This window comes from Oncorhynchus mykiss, chromosome 12 (assembly GCF_013265735.2).
Source record: "Oncorhynchus mykiss isolate Arlee chromosome 12, USDA_OmykA_1.1, whole genome shotgun sequence".
NCBI lineage: Eukaryota > Metazoa > Chordata > Actinopteri > Salmoniformes > Salmonidae > Oncorhynchus > Oncorhynchus mykiss.
Genome location: NC_048576.1, coordinates 59,823,001 through 59,839,742, shown reverse-complemented (window position 1 = coordinate 59,839,742; position 16,742 = coordinate 59,823,001). Strand labels below are relative to the sequence as shown.

The window sequence follows — 16,742 nt, the reverse complement described above, 5'->3', positions numbered from 1 at the left end:
AATGGCCGATGAACACCGATACATTTTATCTATAATTTCTCTTTATTATATATCTTCATATGACAAGGAGATGGTCGACTTGATTCATGATGATTACTGCTAGCTTGTACTTTTGAGTAAAAGTACAAAGTAAAAGTAAATGCTCTATATCAAATTCCTTATATTAAGCAAACTAGATGTCACTATTTTATTTTTTGTTATTTTATTTACAGACAGACAAGGGTAAACTCAAACACTCAGACATCATTTACAAACGCAGTATGTTTAGTGAGTCCACAGGATCAAAGGCAGTAGGGATGACAATTCGTTATATTGATAGGTGCATGAATTGGACAATTTCTGTCCTGCCTCGGCATTCAAAATGTAACGAGTACTCATTGGTGTTTGGGAAAATGTATGGGAGCAAAAGTAAAAATTGTCAAAAAATATAACTGCAGAGTAAACAGCATGACGTCAGCCAGAATTGGTCAGCTGGCACCTCCATCCATCTACAGCCAGGGAGTTCCGAGCCGATTACCGTTCTCCTAGCAGCAGGATATTATGCTGGCAGATGATCCGGATTTTTTTCAAAGTTTTATAAGAGTCTCCCTGCAAAGAAATACTCAACTTTGGGAATATCGATTTTTTTTTAAAACGCTGTGCAGTGCAACTGTTTTTCACAGCTTGCAACCACCTTTGAAAAAATACATGGACCATTTTACATATTTAACCAGCCTTTATTTTTAAAGTTTACACATACTGTTATGTTGAAAGCTATTGTGTAGTCTATATTTAAAGAAATACCCCTTTCATAAAACACAGATACATGTTATTCGAATTACTCAATCGAGTCTGCCAAAATTAAATGGGTCTCTTGTGCTGGACAATTGGTTTAATGAGTACTGGTGACTCCTTACTCCACCCACTCCATTCACTGCAATGCAATACATGGTACATGGGATACCTGGTAGAAAAGGTATCTCTACAGTCCAATATTCTCAACATACCAGTGTCAACATTCTATTTTTTTCATTTTTTTGTCTTAATTATTTTTTTCACCATATTTTTTTTATTTTTATAAATTACTTATTGCATTTTCTTGTTGGCACAATAAAAGTGTCCATTGATTCAAGTTGAATACAATTTGAATGAGTTATCCACATTGAAATGTATTGAAATGCGGGCTTTTATTTAGAAGGTCTCACTAGTATCATACGAAAGTGACGTTATAGTTTGTGCTGCTGTCAGAATACTAGTGCAGAATACTAGTCCACAGCGCCACCGACTCCGAAACAGCATCGTCCTTCACCGAGAACAACATCGGTAGAAAAAAAACGGATCAAATATGATTTAAGGGGCGGCTTGGGTGTTGGCAGCACAAGGGAACGCCGTTATCCTCTTCATTTTACCTATTTATATATTGTTTTTTTTATTTCCCAACGGATTTCGAATCCTCCCAGTAATGGCTGGGGCCATGCCTCCGGCTGCTGAGCGGCAGGTGTATTGTTGAGGACTTATTTCTCATACATTATGTATTCAACTACGGCGGATACACAGGTCGGTAAGGACTGAACCGACTGCTACCGGAATTGGATGTTGCTGTCGCGCGGAAGGCAGTAGCAGGGTGCGTCGTTCCGTCCTCGAGGCTGCGGTGCAGCAGCAGCAGTGGTGGTCGGCTCGGGAGGGCGGTCTCTCTATCCCCTTGTAAATAGCCTATATATTTTTTATTGTGAATAAAAATGTCTCAATACAGTTTAGTAGTTCAAGGTTATAATCCTAACTGCCAAAAATACCACCCAAATGATAACAATCTTTGAAATCGTTCGGAATATGGAATGACACAGGAAATATTTATTGATGATTAATCAGAACGGATTATAATTTCAATGAGTAGTATTTTCCCTTTCATCTTGGTAAACGTGTTTTATAACTAGGCCTATCTAATCAACATCATCTCACATCTGGAATCGGACCCAGACCTCATTTTGCCAAGATGATGGAAATCGACGAGGTTGTCTATCAGGACGACTATGGCTCAGTTTCGGTTATGTCGGAGCGGGTCTCGGGCCTGGCCAACAGCATCTATCGGGAGTTCGAGCGCCTCATCAGCAGCTACGATGAGGAAGTGGTCAAGGAGCTAATGCCGCTGGTGGTGAACGTTCTGGAGAATCTGGATTCGGTTTTAACTGAGAACCAGGAGCACGAGGTGGAGCTCGAGCTGCTGAAGGAGGACAACGAGCAGCTCATCACCCAGTACGAGCGCGAGAAGGCGCTGCGCAAGCAGGCAGAGGAGGTGAGGGTTACTCCATCCATGGCTGTTTTGTTTATAAATACTCTGCCAGTGTCTTCATCACTAGACATATCTATGACTAATAATCACTGCACATACATTCACTTTCAATAGCAGTTCAGTTTTCATTGCCACTGTATGCCCATTTTACCAAAATGAAACCCTAAACCTAACCATTATAAGCTACACCCACATCCCATCACATTCCTTCTGTAGGCCATGTATTTCTAGGCCTAATTGGCCAGGCCCATATAACAAGGGATACGTCTCAAATGGCACCCTATTCCCTATATTCTGCACTACTTTTGACCAGAGCTGATAGGGCCAAATGTAATATACACTGAGTATACCAAACATTAGGAACTACTTCCTAATATTGAGTTGCACAGCCCCCCTCCCCCTTTTACCTTCAGAACAGCCTCAATTTGTCAGGCATTGACTATACAAGGTGTTGAAATCATTCCATAGGGATGCTGGCCCATGTTGACTAATGCTTTCCACAGTTGTGTCAAGTTGACTGGATGCGCTTTGTGTTTCTTTTTATTCTTGATACACACGGGAAACTGTTGAGCGTGAAAAACACAGCAGCATTGCAGTTCTTGACACAAACCGGTGCGCCTGGCACCTACTACCATACCCCATTCAAAGGAACCTAACTATTTTGTCTTGCCCATGCTCTGAATGGCACAAACGTGGCCAAACGTTTTGAGAATGACACAAATATTAATATTCACAAAGTCTGCTGCCTCAGTTTGTATGATGACAATTTGCACATACTCCAGAATGTTATGAAGAGTGATCAGATGAATTGCAATTAATTGCAAAGTCCCTCTTTGCCATGCAAATGAACTGAATCTCCAAAAAACATTTCCACTGCATTTCAGCCCTGCCACAAAAGGACCAGCTGACATCATGTCAGTGATTCTCTCGTTAACACAAGTGTGAGTGTTGACGAGGACAAGGCTGGAGATCACTCTGTCATGCTGATTGAGTTCGAATAACAGACTGGACCCATCAAAAGGAGGGTGGTGCTTGGAATCATTGTTCTTCCTTTGTCATCCATGGTTACCTGCAAGGAAACACGTGCCGTCATTATTGCTTTGCACAAAAAGGGCTTCACAGGCAAGGATATTGCTGCCAGTAAGATTGCACCTAAATCATCCATTTATCATCAAGAACTTCAAGGAGAGTGGTTCAATTATTGTGAAGAAGACTTCAGGGCGCCCAAGAAAGTCCAGCAAGCTCCAGGACCGTCTCCTAAAGTTGATTCAGCTGCGGGATCGGGGCACCAGCAGTACAGAGCTTGCTCAGGAATGGCAGGAGGCAGGTGTGAGTGCATCTGCATGCACAGTGAGGTGAAGACTTTTGGAGGATGGCCTGGTGTCAAGAAGGGCAGCAAAGAAGCCAATTCTCTCCAGGAAAAACATCAGGGACAGACTGATATTCTGCAAAAGGATCAGAGATTGGACTGCTGAGGACTGGGGTAACGTCATTTTCTCTGATGGGTCCCCTTTCCGATTGTTTGGGGCATCCGGGAAAACCTGTCTGGAGAAGACAAGTTGAGCACTACCATCAGTCCTGTGTCATGTCAACAGTAAAGCATCCTGAGGCCATTCATGTTAGCTTCTCAGCCAAGGGAGTGGGCTCACTAACAATTTTGCCCGAGAACACAGCCATGAATAAAGAATGGTACCAACACATCCTCCGATTGCAACTTCTCCCAACCATCCAGGAACAGTTTGGTGACCAACAATGCCTTTTTCAGCATGATGGAGCAACTTGCCATAAAGCAAAAGTGATAACTAAGTGGCTTGGGGAACAAAACATCGATATTTTGGGTCCATGGCCAGGAAACTCCCCAGACCTTAATCCCATTGAGAACTTGTGGTCAATCCTCAAGAAGCGGGTGGACAAACAAAAACCCACAAATTCTGACAAACTCCAAGCATTGATTGGACCATCATGTGACCCAGAAGTTAATTGACAGCATGCCAGGGCGGATTGCAGAGGTCTTGAAAAAGAAGGGTCAACACTGCAAATATTGACTCTTTGCATCAAGTTAATGTAATTGTCAATAAAAGCCTTTGACACTTATAAAATGCTTGTAATTATACTTCAGTATTCCATAGTAACATCTGACAAAAATATCTAGACACTGAAGCAGCAAACTTTGTGGAATTAATATTTGTGTCATTCTCAAAACTTTTGGCCACGACTGTACATATACACAATCCATGTCTCAATTGTCTTAAGGGTTAAAAATCTTTCTTTAACCTGTCTCCTCCTCTTCATCGATACTGATTGAAGTGGATTTAGCAAGTCACATCAGTAAAGGATTATAGCTTTCACCTGTTTTCACCTGGTCAGTCTGTCACCGATTGCATGCAGTGAGTACTCATATCTGGACTAATGGCCCATCCATATAAACACAGCAGATCAGAGACAGTGGAAAGGCTTATCTATGTAGCATCATCAGTGGTGGTTCAATGAGGATAGGGGCTTTTGAATAGCCTAGTGCCTGCATTGTGCCTGGGCCAAGTTTGTGATCAGTTCAGTGTGCTTGTGTGTTTGCTGAAGGATTCCTGCAAAGCTGGGGTGTTGTGATGCTGACGTGAATGTACTATATTTCATTCCATTTTATTCAATAAAATAATTGTATTTGACACAGACTTTTAATTGACAACAATATGCCTGAAATGAAACTGGACTTTTCACAATTACAAGTTGTCTTGTAAACTATTACGGACTACAAAGGGAAACCCAGCCGCTAGCTGCCCAGTGACGCCAGATGGGCTCAATGCCTTTTATACAGACTTTGAGGCAAGCAACATTGAAGCATGCATGATTGCACCAGCGGTTCCGGACAACTGTGATAATGCTCTCCATAGCCGATGTGAGCAAGACCTTTAAACAGGTCAACGTTCACAAGGCCGCGGGGCCAGAAGGATTACCAGGACATGTGCTCCGGGCATGTGCTGACCAACTGGCAGGTGTCTTCACTGACATTTTCAACATGTCCCTGATTGAGTCTGTAATACCAACATGTTTCAAGCAGTCCACCATAGTCCCTGTGACCAAGAACACTAAGACAACCTGCCTAAATGACTACAGACCCGTAGCACTCACGTCCGTAGCCATGAAGTGCTTTGAAAGGTTGGTAATGGCTCACATCAACATCATTATCCCAGAAACCCTAGACCCACTCCAATTTGCATACCGCCCAAACAGATCCACAGATGATGCAATCTCTATTGCACTCCTCACTGCCCTTTCCCACCTGGACAAAAGGAACACTTATGTGAGAATGCTATTCATTGACTACAGCTCAGCGTTCAACACCATGTACCCTCAAAACTCATCACTAAGCTAAGGATCCTGGGACTAAACACCTCCCTCTGCAACTGGATCCTGGACTTACTGACGGGTGATGGTGAGGGTAGGTAGCAACACATCTGCCACGCTGATCCTCAACACTGGAGCCCCACAGGGGTGCTTGCTCTGTACTCCCTGTTCACCCACGACTGCACGGCCAGGCACGACTCCAACACCATCATTAAGTTTGCAGACGACACAACAGTGGTAGGCCTGATCACAGACGAGACAGCCTATATGGAGGAGGTCAGAGACCTGGCCATGTGGTGCCAGAATAAAAACCTATATCTAGCTTCACATAGATGAGTCCGACCACCATTAATCAAAATAGAACTGTCTTATAAATCAGGGTTATTTTAGATAATGACACCTAGCTATATAGTTAGCTAACTATAGCTACTGAAACATATTATGTTGTTTTGCTATGTTTTTGGGGAAGAACATTGTTCGCATCCATTAACTAGCTTTTTTATGACCAGCACTGTAGGTGCGCGAGACAACTTTACCAGCATCATAGCATACTTATCGATGAATTGTTTGTGACATATGAAATACGATTGATAGTGAAATCCATGTGTAATAATTACGTAAAAAATGTATCAACAGGTTACATTATTATGTGACGTGCAGTCATATTCAGGTCCTGATTGGTCAACAAGCTTATTTGACACATCAAATAGTGTTATTTGACACGTCAAATAGTGTTAAACAGTCTGTCCTGAGCACTCTGGAGCAGGTCTTCATCAAGGATCTCTCTGTACTTTGCTCCATTCATCTTTGCCTCAATCCTGACTAGTCTCCCAGTCTCTGCCGCTGAAAAACCTCCCACAGCATGATGCTGCCACCACCATGCTTCACCGTAGGAATGGTGCCTGGTTTCCTCCAGATGTGATGCTTGGCATTCAGACAGAGTTCCAACTTGGTTTCATCAGACTAGAGAATCTTGTTTCTCATGGTCTGAGAGTCTTTAGGTGCCTTTGGAAAACTCAAAGTGGGATGTCATGTGCCTTTTACTGACAAGTGGCTTACGTCTGGTTATTCGACCATAACGGCCTGATTGGTGGTGCTGCAGAGATAGTTGTTCTTCTGGAAGGTTCTCTCATCTCCACGGAGGAACTCTAGAGCTCTGTCAGATTACCATTGATTTCTTGGTCACCTCCCTGACCAAGACCTTTCTACCCCGATTGCTGTTTGGCCCGAGCGACCAAGAAGAGAATTGGTGGTTCCAAACTTCTTCCTTTTAAGAATTATGGAGGCCACACTGTTCTTGGGGACCATCAATGCTGCAGACATTTTTTGGTACTCTTCCCCAGATCTGTGCCTCGACACAACCCTGTCTCGGAACTCTACGGACAATTCCTTCGACCTCATGGCTTGGTTTTTGCTCTGACATGCACTCTCAACTGTGGGCCCTTATATTGACGGGTATGTGCCTTTCCAAATCATGTCTAATCAATTTAATTTACCATAAGTAAACTCCAAGTTGTAATAACATCTCAAGGATTATCAATTGAAACAGGATGCACATGAGCTCAATTTCAAGTCTCATAGCAAAAGGTCTGATGTAAATAAGGTATTTCTTTTATTTTTATACATTTGCAAACATTTACAAAAACCTGTTTTTGCTTTGTCTTTATGGGTTGTGTGTAGACTGCTGAGGATTTTTATTATTTAACACATTTTAGAATAAGGCTGTAACGTAACAAATGTGGAAAAGTCAAGGGGTCTGAATACTTTCCGAAGGCACTGTATGTACATTTATGGAAATTAGGTGCATATAATTATCTTTATTTTAAACAAAAAATGAAATAAATACCTGATACCATTAGACCATTTATATATGAGTGCATTCTAAGAAAAAAGTGACATTTGACAATACATTTAATACCTGAATTCCCACCAAAATCCTTGAACTCCATTTGTTATTTGTCCATTCATGTCAAATGTTTTATGTGCTATAAATTCAAAATGTTTGGAGTATCTTCATCCATTGTCCAACTGTTTTATAAGAATTGTTTTTAAAACCTTTTAACAATTTTGATGACTGTTGCTGGTGTTATCCTAGACACATTCTAGTACAGTATAAGCAGACAGCTGTGCAGGGTTTTACCCAAAATAAAGGTCCAATGCCACATGATGCTTAGTCATAGATGTGTGTACAGTCATATACCACGTCACATTGTAAGGTCCCAAATAGCACCCTATTCCCAGCCTAGTGCATTACTTTTTACTCGGGCCCATGGGGCTATATAGGGAATATGGTGCCATTTGGGACAATGGGGTTTTCTCTGTCTAATTTTTTGCTACATTTGAGAGAAGAGAACATGATTAAATGCGTACATTTGAAATAGATTATCATGAAAGTGTAAAGAGGATTTGTTTATATGCTTTTTGAAGCAAGTGACACAAAAATAGCATGTGTAAGAATTAGTAAGTGTGCCGGTCAGAAAATATGATAAGTATTTGGATGAAATAGTGCTTGATACAACCAAAATGAATAATGATAATGACAACCTGTAAAGATATAGTGAAAGTCCTTTGGAGTAACTCGTACTGTATTATATGAATTAGAGACTTCATGATGAACTGCAGAATAGTGTGCTATACACTAAAGTAACAGTAATAATCACATTACATTACCTGTACAATGTTATAAGGGTAAGAGTTGAGGTCACAGTTATAACCTTCAGAACAGAGTCCAAGAGCTCCATTTTCAATGAGACCATAACACACTATATTTGCTGTGGTGGATTAGAACTTTGAATACAGCACCGAACATATGAGTGCACAGATGCTATTTCGAACATAAATGTTTTAGATGCGACCCAGGGATTGGTTTTAAGGCACTGCCTGAGACAGTGGAGTGGTGCGTTGTGGGGGGATGGGGCAGGGTGCATTATGGGAAATCAATTGTACACCGAGGGAGATTGGCACTGTAACCTGATTTTGTGCTTATGACAGAGAGCGAGAGATGGAGAGAGAAGGGGCAATACAGAGGAGGAGAGAGGACAAGAGAGAGAGTTAGAGAGGAGAGAGAGGGGGGATGAGAGAGAGAGTGATACAGAGGAGAAGAGAGGATGAGAGTGACAGATGGAATATGAGCAGGAATACAAGCCATAAAACAGGGATAGAGAGGAGAAACAGAGGGAGTTAGAGAAAGGTAGACAAAGAGCGAAAGAACAAGACCGAGATGGAGAAATACAAAGGGAGGGAGAGAGAGAACATCTTCCCAGAGAGAGAGAGAAAGAGGCAGACAGAGTGAAAGAATGAGAGACAGAGATGGTGAGAGATACAGAGATAGAGGGAACATCTTCCCAAGTCTAGAGAAAAAACAACAACAGCCCACACCCTGGCTGGAATCTCCTCCCTGTGCCATGTGTTTCCTTTGGAAGTGATTGTGAAGGCTCAGATTACAAGGCCTTTAGACAGACCCAAAAGGCGCCCTATTCCCTAGTAGAGGTCGACCGATTATGATTTTTCAACGGCGATACCGATTATTGGAGGACCAAAAAAATCCGATACCGATTAATCTGCTGTTTTTTAATTTTTGAATTTGTAATAATGACAATTACAACAATACTGAATTAACACTTATTTTAACTTAATATAATACATCAATAAAATCAATTTAGCCTCAAATAAATAATGAAACATCTTCAATTTGGTTTAAATAATGCAAAACCAAGTGTTGGAGAAGAAAGTAAAAGTGCAATATGTGCCATGTTAAAATGCTAATGTTTAAGTTCCTTGCTCAGAACATGAGAACATATGAAAGCTGGTGGTTCCTTTTAACATGAGTCTTCAATATTCCCAGGTAAGAAGTTTTAGGTTGTAGTTATTATAGGACAATTTCTCTCTACCATTTGTATTTCATTAACCTTTGACTATTGGATGTTCTTATAGGCACTTTAGTATTGCCAGTGTAACAGTATAGCTTCCGTCCCTCTCCTCGCAGAGCAAGGGGAACAACCACTCCAAGTCTCAGCTCTTGTGACGTTTGAAACGCTATTAGCGCGCACCCCGCTAACTAGCTAGCAATTTCACATCGGTTACACGAGCCTAACCTTGGGAGTTGATAGGCTTGAAGTCATAAACAGCTGCTGGCAAACGCACGACAGTGCTGTTTGAATGAATGCTTACGAGCCTGCTGCTGCCTACCACCACTCAGTCAGACTGCTCTCAAATCATAGACTTAGTTATAACATGATAACACACAGAAATACGAGCCTTAGGTCATTAATACGGTCGAATCCGGAAACTATCATCTCGAAAACAAGACGTTTATTCTTTCAGTGAAATACGGAACCGTTCTGTATTTTATCTAACGGGTGGCATCCATAAGTCTAAATATTCCTGTTACATTGCACAACCTTCAATGTTATGTCATAATTACGTAAAATTCTGGCAAATTAGGAGGCCCAAACTGTTGCATATACACTGACACTGCGTGCAATGAACGCAAGAGCAGTGACACAACTTCACCTGGTTAATATTGCCTGCTAACCTGGATTTATTTTAGCTAAATATGCAGGTTTAAAAATATATACTTCTGTATATTGATTTTAAGAAACGCATTGATGTTTATGGTTAGGTACACATTGGAGCAACGATACGCACCGCATCGATTATATGCAACGCAGGACACAACCATGTGCAGTTAACTAGTGATTATGATTGATTTATTGATTGTTTTTTATAAGATAAGTTTAATGCTAGCTAGCATCTTTCCTTGGCTTACAGCATTCGCGTAACAGGCAGTCTCCCTGTGGAGTGCAATGAGAGGCAGGTGGTTAGAGCGTTGGACTAGTTAACTGTAAGGTTGCAAGATTGATTCCCCCGAGCTGACAAGGTAAAAATCTGTCGTTCTGCCCCTGAACGAGGCAGTTAACCCACCGTTCCTAGGCCGTCATTGAAAATAAGAATGTGTTCTTAACTGACTTGCCTAGTTAAATAAAGATTAAATAAAGGTGTATAAAAAAAAATACAGATTTACGATTGTTATGAAAACTTGAAATCGGCCCTAATTAATCGGCCATTCCGATTAATCGGTCAACATCTACTTTATAGTGCACTAGTTTTGACCAGGGCCCATAGGTAGTCAAATATAGTGCACTATATAGAGGATAGGGTACCATTTTGGACCCAGATTTAGATAGACCCACTGATAAATAAAGGCAACAACATGTCCTATGATTCCTCCCTGAGTCTCCATTGTATCCACGAAGGAGTGTAATTGACAACCACCGTCACTCTAAGGCTGAAATGTAGATAAATATGTTCAAAGGACCATGAATGTTTATTGTTTGATTCCTGATAGTTTGAGACCTCAACATGTTGATACCAATATGCTATATGCTATAAAGCACTTTGTGACAAAATGTTGTTTTGAAAGAACAATATACAATTTGATTTATTGATTGAAATACAGTATGTTCTATCAGAATATAAATGCACCATCCTACTGCGCGGAGCTTCAATTCATTTATTTTGATTAATAAGAGGGCCTGTTATTGTTTTGGCTGCATCTAGCTGTGGATGCTGCTGAGAGCTGGCTGGGTTGCTGGGTCTGGCTGGGGAGGAAGGGTGCACAGGGGCAAGCAGTGTCCTGGGGAGGGCGTTTGAAGAGCAGGAGGGTCAGCAGGACAGTTGCCCGGGGTGTAATAGTATAGTGTGGCAAGGCGGAGTGTGTGTGTGTGAAGCCAGACTGCAGCATGATGCTACTGTTTTCTCATGATGTTGCCTTGCTTTGGTCAACTGGTGAGAATGGAGTTGTGTCCCAAATGGGACCCATGTTCCCGGTTCCCTATAGTGCACCATGGGCCCCGGTCAAAAGTTGAGCACTATGTAGGGAATAAGGAGATGAGGTGAGATGGGGTGGGGTTGTCTATTCGTTGAGGTCAGGGGTAGAGGTCGACCGATTATGATTTTTCAACGCCGATAATCGTACCGATTAATCGGCCGCTTTTTTTATTTGTAATAATGACAATTACAACAATACTGAATTAACACTTATTTTAACTTAATATAAAACATCAATAAATCAATTTAGCCTCAAATAAATAATGAAACATGTTCAATTTGGTTTAAATAATGCAAAAACAAAGTGTTGGAGAAGAAAGTAATATGTGCCATGTAAAATATGTGCCATGTAAAAAAGCTAACGTTTAAGTTCCTTGCTCAGAACATGAGAACATATGAAAGTTGGTGGTTCCTTTTAACACGAGACTTCAATATTCCAAGGTAAGAGGTTTTAGGTTGTAGTTAATATAGTATTTATAGGACTATTTCTCTCTATACCATTTGTATTTCATATACCTTTGACTATTGGATGTTCTTATAGGCACTATAGTATTGCCAGTGTAACAGTATAGCTTCCGTCCCCCTCCTCGCTCCTACCTGGGCTCGAACCAGGAACACATCGACAACAGCCACACTCGAAGCATCGTTACCCATCGCTCCATAAAAGCCGCGGCCCTTGCAGTGCGAGGGGAATAACTACTCCAAATCTAAAAGCGAGTGAGGTTTGAAACAGTATTAGCGCACACCCAGCTAACTAGCTAGCCATTTCACATTGGTTACACCAGCCATTTGGCTGATAGGCTTGAAGTCATAAACAGCGCTGTGCTTGCGAAGAGCTGCTGGCAAAACGCGCAAAAGTGCTGTTTGAATGAATGATTACGGGCCTGCTGCTGCTCAGTCAGACTGCTCTATCAAATCAGACTTAATTATAACATAATAACACACAGAAATAACACACAGTGAAATACGGAACCGTTCGGTATTTTATCTAATGGGTGGCATCCCTAAGTCAAAATTTTCTTGTTACATTGCACAACCTTCAATCTATGTCATAATTACGTACAATTCTGGAAAATTAGAACGCAATGAGCCAGTCAGCCCAAACTGTTGCATTATACCCTGACTATGCGTGCAATGAACGCAAGAGAAATTACACAATTTCACCAGGTTAATATTGCCTGCTAAACTGGATTAGTAGTTTTAACTAGTGATTATGATTGATTGATTTTTATAAGATAAGTTAATGCTAGCTAGCAATTTACCTTGGCTTCTACTGCATTCGCGTAACAGGCAGGCTACTCGTGGAGTGCAATGGTTAGAGCGTTGGACTAGTTAACTGTGCGGTTGCAAGATTGAAACCCCTGGCAGTTAACCCACAGTTCCTAGTCATTGAAAATAAGAATGTGTTCTTAACTGACTTGCCTACTTAAATAAAAGGTATTAAAACATTTTGTTTTTAAATACAAAATAATATTAATCGGAAATCGGCGCACAAAAATACCGATTTCCGATTGTTATGAAAACTTAAAATCGGCCCTAATTAATCGGCCATTCTGATTAATCGGTCGACCTCTAGTCAGGGGGCAACGCCGGGCATTTGTAGGAAAATGGCAGTGGACAGGCTCCATGAATAAGGCTGCCGTAGACTTATAACAGGAGCATTTTTAGGGACGTACTGGGTGAGCAAATGGACATATGTCCCTGTCCCTAACTTTGGCAGGTTTGCCTCCCCATGTTCCCGGATCCTGTTATTTGAGGTCAGCCAGGCGATGGTAGAGCATATCTCTAGCAGCGAGCAGGGCCTCGCTGCAGTCGGGGGATTACAGTCGTAAGACTGCAGCCCGGCCGGCCCATTGTGCAAGGCTTTATAAATCCCTGCAGGCTGCAGAGAGAGCCCTTGGAAGGAAGGCTGGCAGGCCAGGCATCTGTGTTAGTTTCTGTTCGTTTTCTTCTTTCTGTATAGAGAGAGAGGAGAGCAGGGTCTGGTTCAGTTGGCACGACATGGGACAAAACGCTTTGAAATGGAGGAGATATGCTAATACATAAACGTGTCACAAAAATAATGCTAATTTTCATGTTTCTAAATCACATTTATTCACATTTATTTATAAAGCCTTTTTTACATCAGCAGATGTCACAAAGTGCTTTTACAGAAACCCAGCCTAAAACCCCAAAGAGCAAATTAATGCCGATGTACGGCGGCAGGGTAGCCTAGCCTAGAGCGTTGGACTAGTAACCGAAAGGTTGCAAGTTCGAATCCCCGAGCTGACAAGGTACAAATCTGTCGTTCTGCCCCTGAACAGAGCAGGCAACCCACTGTTCCGTCATTGATAATTGATAATAAGAATTTGCCTAGTAAAATAAAGGTAAAAAATAAATAAATGTAGAAGCACGGTGGCTAGGAAAAACTCTCTAGACATGCAGGAACCTAGGAAGAAACCTAGAGAGGAACTAGGCACTGAGGGGTGGCCAGTCCTCTTCTGGCTGTGCCGGGTGGAGATTATAAGAATACATGACAAATAAGGCCCAATTGTTCTTCAAGATGTTCAAACGTTCATAGATGACCAGCAGGGTCAAATAATAATCACAGTGGGTGCAACGGGTCAGCACCTCAGGAATAAATGTCAGTTGGCTTTTAGAGAGAGAGGCACATCCGGTGAACAGGTCAGGGCTCCATAGCCACAGGCAAAACAGCAGCATTAATGTTTTTACGTTTTGCGCCCTACTGAACATGACCCTGGTTTTTGTGATTGGAGATGACAGGTTAGACACATCTCTCTGTGACTCACCCTGTCCAAAACAATACTAGCAGTTCATTTTACCCATCTATCCTCTAGCTTCAGAAATAGGTGGAGGTTTTTTCCCTGACCATGACAGACGCAGAAAGCGGCATTGAAAAATAAAAAGTCCTTATTGATGACATTGCTATTTTATGAGAGACATTTCATACTGTGCAATATTTATTTAATTTATTTAACCTTTATTTAACTAGGCAAGTCAGTTAAGAACAAATACTTGTTTACAATGACAGCCTACCAAAAGGCAAAAGGCCTCCTGTGGGGACAAGGGCTGGGATTATTTGATTTTTTATAACATATAAATATAGGACAAAACACACATCATGACAACAGAGACAACACAACACTACATAAAGAGAGACCTAAGACAACAACATAGCAAGGCAGCAACACATGACAGCACAGCATGGTAGCAGAACAAAACATGGTACAAACATTATTAGGCACAGACAACCACACAAAGGGCAAGGTAGAGACAACAATACATCGCGCAAAGCAGCCACAACTGTCAGTAAGAGTGTCCATGATTGAGCCTTTGAATGAAGAGATGGATATGAAACTGTCCAGTTTGAGTGATTGTTGAAACTCGTTCCAGTCGCTAGCTGCAGCGAACTGAAAAGACAAGCGACCCCAGGGATGTGTGTGCTTTGGGGACCTTTAACAGAATGTGACTGGCAGAACGGGTGTTGTATGTGGAGGATGAGGGCTGCAGTAGATGTCTCAGATAGGGGGGAGTGAGGCCTAAGAGGATTTTATAAATAAGCATCAACCAGTGGGTCTTGCGACGGGTATACAGAGATGGCCAGTTTACAGAAGAGTATAGAGTGCAGTAATGTGTCCTATAAGGAGCATTGGTGGCAAATCCGATGGCCGAATGGTAAAGAACATCTAGCCTCTCGAGAGCCCCCTTACCTGCCGTTCTATAAATTATGTCTCCGTCATCTAGCATGGGTAGGATGGTCATCTGAATCAGGGTTAGTTTGGCAGCTGGGGTGAAAGGGGAGTGATTTACGATAGAGGAAACCAAGTCTAGATTTAACTTTAGCCTGCAGCTTTGATATGTGCTGAGAGAAGGACAGTGTAACATCTAGCTATACTCCCAAGTAGGGTTGCAAAAGGTTGGACATTTTAATGGGAAGTTAAGTCCGTGAATTTTGCTTAAATTCATCAAAGTTAGCTTATAACTGTGAACCTTTTTTGTGGGATACACACATATTTTGGATAAACTATCTATAAAAACTATATTGCAACCCTCTGCACGCACAGTGCATTTTTCCATCACATGTGCAGTGCACTCTTCCATCACCTGTACAGCTGATTCTCAAGATCTTGCACACTAATGAGATGCTATTGAGCCCACACTACTACACTGTCTGAGTCAAGGACTACATGCTTTCCGGGAGGTTTTGATTACAATACTGGGTGGTGTGAATATATTTTGTATGACATACATGTTTTTTGTTAACTAGTAAGTAGTAGCCTACAGCAACGTGTGTTTAAATCATTTCTAACTTGTTAACAATTTCTGCTAGTTAGTTTTTGCTACCATGTGGGTTTTAGCTTGCTTGAGCCTGCTAACTGAGGAGAGTTAATTCACCTGTTTCCATACATGTTTCATTTTAAAACATTTATCTTACAAAGGAGTTGTTTAATCTGACTCCTTAAATATTTATCTGTACATGGAATTGTATTTTGTTTGTTTTTTTCTCCTTTTTTTCTATTCTTTACAGGAAAATGCCACGGGCACTATCTGATGTGTGGAGATATTTCACTGCAGCTAATGTAGAAGGAAAAGCTGTGTACATTTGCAAATACTGTGCCAAATCATATGTGAAGAATGTAACAAAGATGCAGAATCATCTGGCCACGTGCATAAAGTTCCTTCAGTGCTCACAACAAGCAATCTCTGACAAAAGTCCCTCTACTTCGTTTCGAGGTGAAAATGATGAATCAGACACCTTATCGATAGCAACAGTTCATGGTCCTCCTGGAATCAGAAGGTTTTTTGACTCAATGGAGGAACATAGTCAGAAAAATGCTGATGAATGTCTTGCTCAAGCTGTGTATGCAACGGGTCACCTCTGATGCTCACAAGTAATGTGTATTGGAAGAGTTTTCTGAATGTTCTTTGCCCAGCATACACCCATCCAACCAGACATGCTTTATCTACTCATTTGCTGGATGCAGAGTTCAACAGAGTTCAAGTGAAGGTCAAGCAAATCATAGAGAAAGCAGACTATTGCAATCATCTCAGATGGGTTGTCGAATGTTCGTGTGCAAGGAATAATTAACTACATCATCGCCACCCCTCAACCAGTATTCTACAAAAGCACAGACACAAGGGACAACAGACACACCGGTCTCTACATTGCAGATGAGCTGAAGGCAGTCATCAATGACCTTGGACCACAGAAAGGTATTTGAAGGTATTTGAACTTGTGACAGACAATGCTGCGAACATGAAGGCTGCTTGGTCTAAAGTGGAGGAGTCCTACCCTCACATC

At 41.5% G+C, this 16,742-nt stretch overlaps 1 protein-coding gene across 8 annotated transcripts in view; it reads left to right on the top strand.

Annotated features, from left to right (window-relative positions):
- Positions 1-1,226: 1,226 nt before the first annotated feature.
- The window catches only part of mapk8ip3 (mitogen-activated protein kinase 8 interacting protein 3), a 68,785-nt gene continuing 53,269 nt past the window's right edge, over positions 1,227-16,742 (top strand). For 7 of the 8 annotated variants that reach the window (XM_036937919.1, XM_036937923.1, XM_036937918.1 and 4 more), the window contains exon 1: positions 1,227-2,272. In XM_036937919.1, coding sequence (XP_036793814.1) covers positions 1,973-2,272 — 300 coding nt within the window. In that variant the 5' untranslated portion in view covers positions 1,227-1,972. The remainder of the gene's footprint in view (positions 2,273-16,742) is intronic. The other variant, XM_036937917.1, reaches the window with a different exon arrangement.